The sequence below is a fragment of the Castanea sativa genome, chromosome 1 (genome assembly GCF_040712315.1).
Source record: "Castanea sativa cultivar Marrone di Chiusa Pesio chromosome 1, ASM4071231v1".
NCBI classification, from domain to species: Eukaryota; Viridiplantae; Streptophyta; class Magnoliopsida; order Fagales; family Fagaceae; genus Castanea; species Castanea sativa.
Genome location: NC_134013.1, coordinates 15,500,762 through 15,511,967, shown reverse-complemented (window position 1 = coordinate 15,511,967; position 11,206 = coordinate 15,500,762). Strand labels below are relative to the sequence as shown.

Below are 11,206 nucleotides of genomic sequence, written 5' to 3'. Positions count from 1 at the left end.
TCCCCAAATAAAAACATGACACATATCAATCTAATTTATTAATTGTTAAATTTATGTCTTCTATTATTTCAATTACCTAAATATGATGGGTTATTTATTTATTTATTTTAGGTAATTGAAATAATAGAAGAAATTAATTTAGCATTTGATAAATTAGATGGACATGTGACATGTTTTTATTTGTAAAGTATATAGTGGAGCAGGAAGAGTGAAACATAAAATTTGGCCTCAGTTTAATGTCACTTTATGAACAATATTTTTTATAACTTTTTTTTTAATGGATATTAACATGATTTATTATGATTGGTGTATAATAAAAGCAATACCAATGATAAAATCAAATGAAAATTAATGTTCCAAAATCTCTCAAGTTGGAACGGTCTATAAAAAAAAAAAAAGTAGTAAATAAATTTTTTTTTTTAATTTAAAAGAAGTCAAAAACTACAGTGATACAAAAAAAAGGTGCATGAATATCACATTGAAACTAGACAAATATGAAATATACGTAACCTAAAGCAACAGAAATCTTGGGCAAAAATAAATCTCCACCCTTCCTTTAGATGACAACGTGGGCCTCAAAAGAGGACAATTCTAAAGAAAAAAAGGAACATAGCGGGCGGCACGGTTTGAATCCGATACGGTTAAAAAAAGAAAAAGAAAAAGAAAAAAACGTAACGTGGCAAACTTGGATTGGGTAAAGGAAGGACACGTGATACCCGTATGTACCTTCTGTTCTGTGAGACTGTGACCAGTAGTTGAAAGATAAACACATGATATGAATACGATTCTGAAGAGTTTGGGTTGTCTGTTTTTGGATTAGGGTTTTATCATTTGGGTTTGGGGCTTAGGGTTTCCAATTTAAAATTTTTATTTTTAACTCAAAATCACAAATGGAGACTTCTCTCAGATATGGTGGTTATTCCAAATCTCTAAGAATCCACGCCAAGGAAAAGTTGCCAATCGACTCCAAAACCTACTTGCAGGTACTCTCCTTCTCTTTCTTTCCTTTTCCCTCTATGCCGTGTTTGGTTACATTGAATATATTTGAAAAACGATAATAAAGTTAGGCCATTTTTGTCATGGGAATGTTAGTGCCTTTTGATTGGATTTTTGGGTGCTACTGCCATACAAACTAGTGTTGCTGCTCCTATTATTTTTTGTGCGATTGAACTGAAATGCTGGAAAGTTATTAGACAAAGTTCAGTGGATAATTCTTTTAGTACAATTTTTTTTTTTTTTTTTTGCAATGAGATTTCGGGTTGGACACCTTGGTCGGGTTGTATTCACGTATGTCTGGCTAAGTTTGTGGTTTGATGTTATGTAGGCTGCCATATATACTAGTGTTTCCCAATTCTCCAATTCTTGAAATTTGGAGCTTTTTTATTACTGCTATGGCTCAGTAATCATGTTTAGTAATTGGGGTTTTGTGGCATTACTTCTTTTTTTTATTTTGTTTTTTCAACTCGGGTTTCTTTGACTAGGGAGTAAGAGCACTTGCATCAGTCCTTGTGAATTGGCCTGAATGCATAATTTTGGCCAATTAACCTTAAAAATCACCCACATTATTCTGACGAAAGTTATGCATCTATGGTCCATTTTCCATTTTAATTACAGTAACCGTGAAAATTTACATGGCTACAAACTGTAGTTGTGTATTTTGCATTTTTGTTTCTTTCTTTATGTTTTCTGAGGATGAAGGAAGAGAGGGGATGGTAGTTGTGATGTGAGAGAAACAATTAAAAAATCAAGAAACATTGATATTTTGATAAAATTGACAATTGAATAAATAATCCGATGTGGGTGTATTTGAAAAATGGTTATGCAAAATAGAAAAAAGAAGAAGAAGATTTTTATGCTAAATAGATGTACATTTTTATATGAGCTTATGCGAATGCTCTAAAATTGAAAGTCATAATCAAGTAGAAGTGCTATTTCAAACTTGTTTATTGAGCCTGTTTTCTTTATTTATATCCTTTGTATTTGTTTGGCTCAGGTCCATGGAGAGCTAGATACAGGAACTGGAGCTCCAAGTTATTTTAGTGCAATGATGAGGCATTTCTACCCAGAAGTGTGTTTTGACTTAATGATTGCAGTGATGGCTTAAGATTTTTTTTTATGTGCATTTTTTTAATTTTTAATCGATACATTCAATTGTAGTTATCAGCAAGCCTTGGGGTTGGTGCACAATATGATAGGCGTGAGAGACTACGGTACAGTGTACGTGGAAAAAAGTCATTTCCAGTCACAACTAATGGCCTGTTAAGCTTTAATATTAAGGGACGATGTGATGTAGACAAAGAATTTAAAGAGGTTAGTGTTTTCAATGGGGTTTGTGAAATATTTTGCCTTGTTGGTGTGAACCCTTTTTTTTTTTTTCATATAGCTTTTGAAGCAATAGATTGTAATGAATATGTCCTTATGCCACAAATATGTCATCATGCTTTGGCAGACGAAGTCAAGAGCAGCTGCTGAATTTTCTTGGAGTATATTCAATTTTCAGAAGGAGCAAGATGTTAGGCTAAAACTTGGCTATGAAGTGCTTGAAAAGGTATATTTTTGGCTAAAACTTATTACTGAAACTCAAACTCGTACATTTTTGGAGCCCTTTGTAGAGAACCTTCTGCTTGCATTGTATGTATGTCCCATGATACCTGATGCCTAGATCTTTTATATTCCAATTTTTGTTGTTGTTCTATTGTGCATTCTTGATGCTGTATATTCCTCAAAGTCAGTTTTTAGTGACAAGAATGCTTAAATATTGGATTTTTCGTCTAGTCTTATAAATTTTGTTGATTGAATTATAATTTTACTCAATACTTAAAAATTACAATTGTACTGTAAAGGCTTCAAATTCATTTCACCTCTTGGTCTTCACCTTGTGTTTTCTTGTTTTTAAAGGTTGCATTTATTCACCATCTTATGCTGATACTGTTCTTTTTTGTTTTGAAATCTTTTATTTCAGGTTCCGTATCTGCAGATCAGGGAAAACAATTGGACGTTCAATGCTGATGTTAATGGTAGATGGAATGTGAGATTTGACTTGTGAGAAACAGAGCTTCAATATTTTGAAGGTGAGAGATGTACCTTTAGAACACATGTTACTTTGTATTCTGTTGGACAGCCCACAAGCAGACGCTGAGTATTGATTAATGAAACTGCATTTTTCAAAAGCCCAGTGATTGAATTTTATTTATTTATTTATGTTTATTCTGTCCAAAATTCAGCCTCCCAAGGCAGCTACAGTCTATAGTGGTTTAGAGTTTGCTGTTTATCTTGGAAGGGGCCTACTTGTCACCCATATTTTGGGCTGGATTGCTTTTGTTAAGGTCAATTGTGTCATTAGAAAGTGACTGTGCAGGGGTATATTGAGCTATGGAGAGTGATGTAGTTGATTGAATTTAAAGGACATACAGGTTCAGTAAGGGTATGCATCATCATTACATTGATGTTCGTATGTGGTGGTATTCAAATGAATGTTGATTATTTATACAGAAAATGTTAAATGTATGCTATTTATTACATAGCTGTAGAATTAAGAGAAAACAAGAGAAGGGAAAGGAACTTTTGATACCTAGTATAGGAACCACTCTTCGTAATATATTATATATCACTACTTTATAGTACCACGAACTCAATGTGGACAAGCACTGTATTGGAATTCGAAGCTGCCTTTACAAAGGAAAATATGGAAGCAATGCTCTCATAAAAAATAGAAGCACTGCTTTGGAGGATTCAGAGTGTAGATCTTTCTCCACTCGTAGAGTTTATACTAGTTTAACTATTTTTTGTATTCAGTGCACATGGTGAATGCGATCTTTGTAATTGTGAAACTTTCCTTGGATGCAGATTTCTATCTTTCCATTATAGCTTATACAATTTGAACATTTGCTCTCCGTTGACAAGAAGAGGCTTATGATACATGTATCAGTGAGCCAACTTATATTGATCTTCACCCTGACTAGGAAGTGACCTATGAGTGATTTGTGTTAATTTTTACTTAATTTTAGTAGTGCTTAATTTAGAAATGCATATAGTTTTACAGACTGGGATTGGGTCCAGAGCTCTAGTCATTGAACCCCAAGGTTGGACCGTAGTTTTACTGAGATTCAACATTAAGTCCAAGATGCTAATAACGTCAGATAATGCTTTCTTTTTGAAGCAGACACGTGAATTGTGATTTGTGAGGTAGGACCATATTAGTCTCATAAGTCATGACCATGTACCGGAGCTGAAATGCTGAACTGTGGATCAGCAACTCAGTAAGCTCAAACAAGAAGAGTTGTTCAATTCGTATTTGGAAACTGTCTAACGTAGAGAATGGTGTTGAAAAGTAATCCAATAGTTAGTATAAGATTCTATGATTATATGCGATGGAACGAATGGAAATATTCTTTACTTGTCTCAAATGTTATAGAGAGATGAGGAATGTTTCTATTTGATTAAATTGCAGTTTGTATTCTTAAAGTATGTGGTCATTTTGTTTTGTCTCTAAAGCTTAAAGTTTAAACGTTTAGATTTTGGATCTGAAAAGTATAATACGCTTTGATATGTGTCCTTTTGTCAATACCCATTGTTGGGGCGGTTGTTAAGTTCCAACTAAGCTGAAAACAATGTAGTTTTAACATACAGTATTAAACTACATCCTGTAAACTATGCTGTTTTGAGCGCATAAAAATTATATTTTCTAAAGAAAAAATATTTTCCTTTCTAGTAAATTACTATTATTTTGGTTTTTTTTTAAAAATTCTCTCTCTAGTCTCTATCCCCCATCGAAACCATACCCATCCATCTACAATTATTGCCACCGACCTCGATCAATGCCACCTGGTCAAGTCTTGAGGAAACCCATATTAGCAGCCCTGAATCCCATCAAAACAATCAGCTTTCAAGACTCTTAACAAAATCCTTTTATTGTTAAGAGTGACACGGAAAAGTGATGTGGTGCCCCTAATAAAAATAATTGAAAACTAAGAGTTAGTGTGCTTATGGGTAGAAATTATTTCTTTCCACGTCTGCGTTTCTATCGTTTTGTGGTTTCACGTTTTTTTTTTTTGCCATGAATATTGACTTTTCCCGTGAACAATGCACCCGTGCACTGTTTATGAGACCCACAAATAACACTTTTCAGCCTTTTTTTTCATTAAAAATGGGTCACACGGTACTATTCACATATTTAAATATTATTTTGCTACAGTGTTTTCAGTTTTCAGCTGTATTCAAACGGACGTTTAATCTAATAATACTCGAACAATTGGAGGAGTATGCCCTGTTATGGGTGTATACTTCCTCCCACTCACAGCTAAGTAGAGTGACGTGGACAAGCGATGTGATGCCCCTAATAAAAATAATTGAAAACTAAGAGTTAATCTAATAATACTCGAATAGTTGGAGGAGTATACTTTGTTATGGGTGTATACTTCTTCACACTCACAGCTGAATGGGTCTCACTAGTTGTGAGTGCGAGGAAATATACTCCCGTAACCGGATGTATTTTTTATAACAGTTGCTGGCAGAGTGGAGCAATTCCCTCAACGTAGTTAAGGGCCTTGATCAGTTTTACAAACACACATCTGCAAAAGCGACACATGGCATTGATGCAATTACCTTTGGAACAATTTGCCTCAGAAGTTATTGAGACTAGTTTAAAATTTGAAAAGTGTCATTAAGAATTAGCGAGGAATCACATGGAATGGAAGGCATAAACTGATAAAAACCGCTAAAATCTTAAGTATTAATAAAGGCACATTTTACAAAAAAAAGAAAAAAGAAAAAGAAAAGGTCACCGCGAATACACTGAAAATTTTGTTGAGATCATTTCTATTTAGTTTTGTAGGAGTAGTGAAGAATTTATGCTTGTAAGTGCCTTCCTTGAACTCTGTAATCAAGTTTAATTAAGTTTGATTCTTGTATCTAGTTGTTGTGCTTGCTTTCAATTAGTTTGGTGTTAGAATGATGACTTAGGATATGGTTTATGTAGTTTACTTTGAATTGAATCACTTTGAATTAGTTTGTTTATGTATATTTCACTTCAAACCAATTTATTTCGAATTAGTTTACTTCAAATCAATGGCATTGTAAATAACTTAAGACTTAGATATCAGTACTTAGAAATTGTAGAAATTGTAGTCATTCTACTCATTGTCTTTCATTGTTACTTGCATTACAGCAAAAGGTCCTCTTAAATGAGGTGTTTCCGAAGCTCAAACTCTAATCCACAAAGTTAGATCTCATTTCATGCCAAAATTTTGTCCAAATGGCCAATTTAGGCTTCAGACTTTTGACAAAGACAAAAATATTAGGTTTAGCGTAGCTATTTATGTACCAGAACGGAATATTCTAGTTAGGATGGAATGAAAGTCAAAATATTAATGATAAAGGCAAAACAAATAGATGGGAAAAAAAAGGTGTTTTTTTAATTTCTTTTGACAAATGTGAACTAATTGAATGGACGTGGAATATATTTTACTTTTTTCTCCACGAGAATTGGTATTTAAAAAAATAATAATAATAATGCTACAAACACAAACTATTTTACAATATTTTACAAACTGCTAATGTAGCTTTAGTATTTTCCAAATAGTTATTGTAAGTAAAAATGTGATGTTAGTGATGGACCCATATTAGAACTAGTAAGAATTCGACACATCAACAGTTTGTAAAAATATTATAAAATAGTTTGTATATATAGCGTTACTCTAAAAAAAATGCAATGATTAAGGAAATAAAAAGGAATCTTCACGATACACATATATACACGATACAGGCAACATATGATACTATATATATATTTAATGATTAATATGAAATTAGGAATTATCTTTGTAATCTTATGCCATGTTTCAAAGTGAGAAACTATAGTTTTTAGTTTTTACTTTGGGGAGTGTTAATGAATACCCTTATGGTATTGGTTAATAATCTATTTAAAGAAATTTTTTATGGGAAAAGAAAAAAAAGTAATTAATATTTTGATAGCTTTTTTCATTTTCCATAAAAGTAGTGTCAAAACTTTTCTAAAACGAATTGTTAACCAATGCCTTAAGGACACTCGTTAGAATGACCCTTTTACTTTTAGCTTTTGTTAACTAATGCATTAGGCACATATATATATAACCGAAACCTACGAAGTTCTCACAATTTTTTACGTCAGCACAATATTTTTATTAGCACAATATTTAAATAAAATTATCATTTTATTTAAATAAAATTATTTTTATTTAGTCCAAACTTAATATCGATTGAAACTTTATTTCTTTAACAAGTCCAACTTAAACTCATACTCATCATTTTTTTAAAACAATTAAATAAAATTATTTTTATTTAGTCCAAACTTAATAAGGAATGAAACTCTATCTCTTTAACAAGTCCAAATTAAACTCAAACTCATCATTTTTTTAAAACAAAATTATGTTTGTTTAATCCAAACATATCAAGAAGTAAAACTCTATCTTTCTAATAAGTCCAACTTAAACTCAAATGTTGATATTATTATTATTATTATTATAATTATTATTATTATAATAATAATAATAATTATTATTATTATTATTATCTCTCTACTTTACTAACGTGATATTTTATGATAGGGTGCAAACTTATAGCCATGAATTATTCTTTTGAATGTAACCCAATTTTTTTCTTATATTTTTCTATTTTTTAGTCATATATATTTTGTTTTGTTTCAATAATTTCTAAGTAGCGAATTATTTGATTCTTTAATATTTTTTGGTCTTTTAGAAGTTTTAATATCTGAATTTTTGAGTAATTTTTTGCAGTATCTGAAATTGTCTGACAATTTTTTTGTATGCCATGGCTTCTTCATTAAATTGTAACACAAATTGAAGTCATACAAGAGCAAATCATATAGTGGTGTAGTTTCTTGATTAATTTTAGATTTTATAAAATTATTTTAGTTTATCTCACAAATAGGTAAGTTCTCGTGCATAGTATGGATCAGTGACTAGTTAAATAAATTTCAAAAGGGGTAATACTAACATGGAAAGATAGGAAAAGTTTATTTATTATTAATTGGCTCGACTTTAGGCTGAAAATGGCTCTACTCCCTATAAAAATAGGGATAAAAGCATAAAACCATCATCAAATTTTAGTGTGCACCTGTTAATAGGACTCTTTACGTTCTAATGTTACTTTTTTTTTTTTTGTTTGGGTGACATTATTGATACTTATTTTGTCTGGTAACTGGTTAAAGTTACAATGGCCGTGGTTTGCAACTTTATATGACACCACCATCCTACTGCCTACATTAGCATAACTTATAAATACATCTACCATCCTCTTTTCTTTCTAAAATTTTCAGGAGTATTGACACAAATTTTGTTGTGTTTAGCTTGTATATTATGATTCGTATTAATAAAATAGTAGATCTAAATAAAAGTAGTGTTTCTTTAATCCTAACTTACCAAACTAACTTTTCCTTAAAAAGAAAAAGAAAATTACCAAACTGACCTATAACGCTTCTATCCAATAAGTAATGTACTCTGCACATCTATAGTATTACTTAGAAGCATAATAAATTCAAATTGAGTATTTTTATATATATTTTTAAGTTTAGATACATGTATTTGTATCTAAATATAATTAACACACATTTTAAATAGGGAAAGAATTTGCTGCAACATTTTAGATAGGGAGAGGATTTGTTGCAACCAGCTTAACCCATGATTTGATGTCACTTCTCTTTGATTGCCACCTTACCCTATATGCAGTAATTGCTGCATACAAGGTTGTAGCAAATTCTTTCCCCTTTAAAGATAATGAGAAGAACACTTGGTATGAAATTGATGTGCATTTAAAATCTAAAGATATTAAGTGTGTGTATATATATATACACACACACTTCGCATTAAATATTAAAGTCTTTAAAAGAATACTTGACCCAAAATTAGAGTGTAATTAAATCAATTTTGGATTTTTTATTGAACTTTCACTTTAATATATTACTATATACTATATGATTAAGAGTTACTATAGAAAAATTAATTAAAAATTTTATATTCTTCACATTATTCTCTAGGTTTATTTGACTGGGCTTATACCACTAATGTTGGAAGAATTTATGCTGAATATTTTATATACAATAAAAAATTATCTTCCTTCACAAAGAACCATACAATATAAATAATTTCAAAAAAGGGCAATCTTGAAATATCACATAAAATCTACATTCCTTTGGATGTAATTGGCGATGTCATGTCCATTTTTCCTTTCTCCACTTTCCCGGACAGGGGTAATAAAATGTAGTAACTATTAACCAGATTCCACATAGTAAAAAAAAAAATTTAAGACCCTTTTTCTTGTTGGGATAAGTAACACTTAAAAAAATGACAGAAAAAGTTGAACAACTCTGGCTTAATAATATTCTTATAAAGAAAGTTTTAAATTAGTTTGGAAGTATGCATTATTTAAGAAATACATATGATTGTTTAAAAAAAAAGTTAAATAACTAATTAAAAAAGTTATATAATTAAAATTATATATAAATGGTCCCTATAAAGAAAAATAATTTCAAATAAATTAAACTTTTTTCCTCTTCTTTTTCCTCAAGAGAAATTGCTTAAAAGGCAGTCTTAGTAGGAGTAGTAGTAGGGTCATAAATCAAAAGAAATTTATTGGACCAAAAACAGGAACTGGAGTCAAAATAAATTAAAAAAAAATAAAACAACTTTTTATTTGAATGGTTTTTAGCAAGACTGAGATTCCTCACTAAACTAGAAAGTCACTACCACACTGACTGACTCACCATCGAACTACTACTCTATAAATAAAATCGTCATAAATTAGTACCTAACATTACATACACATATACGTAAAACATTACACACGCGCCCACACACGCTCTCTCTCTCTCCTTAACAGAAAACAAACAAACAACCTCTGAACTCTCTCTGTGTATCTTTCACATGACTCGTCCTCTGAGATTCCTTAACGACGTGACATCGTCGTCGTCCGAGCCAGTCGAACCGGTAACGGTCGACTCAGACTTCGTGGTAATCCTGGCAGCTCTCCTCTGCGCTCTAATCTGCGTGTTGGGTCTCATCGCCGTCGCTCGCTGCGCCTGGCTCCGCCGCCTCTCCTCCACAACAACAGCAACCCCATCACCACCACCACCACCATCACCACAAGCTGCTGCAGCCATACCGACCTTCGTTCCTCCGTCTCCTTCTTTGGCCAACAAGGGGTTGAAAAAGAAGATCCTAAAGTCTCTCCCCAAGCTCACCTTCACCGCCGACTCGGCCTCCAAGTTCTCCTCCGAGTGCGCAATCTGCTTGTCCGAGTTCGCCACCGGAGACCAGATCCTCGTACTCCCACAGTGTAGCCATGGCTTCCACGTGGCCTGCATCGAGACCTGGCTTGGGTCCCACTCCTCATGCCCTTCCTGCCGTCAGATCCTCGTTGTCACCACGTGTCACAAGTGCGTTGCACCTCAACCTGACTCCAGATTCAAGGACCCACGTCCTCAAGATGATGCTTATAGGTTCTTGCCATAGACCCCTAGTCCCCAACTAGGGGATTGAATTTTTAATTTTAATTTAATTTCTCCAAAAATTTCTTTCTTAGTATTTAGTGGTTGTTGGAAAAGGAAAATTAAGTTTGGTTTTGGATGATTATGAATTCCTCTGTAAAATTATATTTCGTGTATGTAATTAGCACTTGTTATAATTTGTGTACTAAAAAAGTTTCAAATTGTTGAATTAATGAAAGAATTATGATGTAGTATCTCTGCTCTTAGAGCATTCACAGCAGTGGTTGTAAATTGCTATATTGCTATATTTTAGCTTCTCAACCACTAAAACTGATGATACAGCAGTGGAGCTATAGCAAAATTTTTTTTGCTTCCAGCTACAGTGCACATCTATCTTTAGATGTGCACTGTAGCTCAAAGTTAAAAAAAAATATATTATTTTATTAAATTTCTCTCTCTCTCTTTCATTTAAAAAATGTTTTCTCTTTCTTTCTTTTTCTCACTCTCTCCGACTTCTCTTCCTTCTTCGTTTTTCCTTCTGTCTCTCTCTTTTTTTTTTTTTTTTTTTTTTCTCTCCCTCATCTACTCTCTGCTTTGCCGGCCTGTTCTTCGCCGACCTGTTCTTCGCCGGTCCTCGCCGACCTGTTCTTCGCCGGTCTTCGCCGACTTGTTCTTCGCCGATCTTCGCCGACCTGTTCTTCGCCTGTTGGTCGCCGATCTTCGCCG

At 32.6% G+C, this 11,206-nt stretch overlaps 2 protein-coding genes across 2 annotated transcripts; both read left to right on the top strand.

Moving 5' to 3' along the window:
* The first annotated feature begins 724 nt into the window (after positions 1 to 724).
* LOC142622939 (outer envelope pore protein 21, chloroplastic-like) lies at positions 725 to 3,170 on the top strand. The gene is made up of 5 exons (XM_075796509.1): positions 725 to 983; positions 1,994 to 2,068; positions 2,158 to 2,310; positions 2,450 to 2,548; positions 2,963 to 3,170. Exons 1-5 carry the CDS (start codon positions 891 to 893, stop codon positions 3,044 to 3,046), a joined length of 504 nt encoding a protein of 167 aa, XP_075652624.1. The 5' UTR covers positions 725 to 890; the 3' UTR covers positions 3,047 to 3,170.
* Positions 3,171 to 9,806: 6,636 nt separating this feature from the next.
* Positions 9,807 to 10,734, top strand: LOC142642463 (RING-H2 finger protein ATL8-like). The gene has a single exon (XM_075816826.1). The coding sequence runs from the start codon at positions 9,918 to 9,920 to the stop codon at positions 10,503 to 10,505; it is 588 nt and encodes a 195-aa protein (XP_075672941.1). The 5' UTR covers positions 9,807 to 9,917; the 3' UTR covers positions 10,506 to 10,734.
* The last annotated feature ends 472 nt before the right edge of the window (positions 10,735 to 11,206 follow it).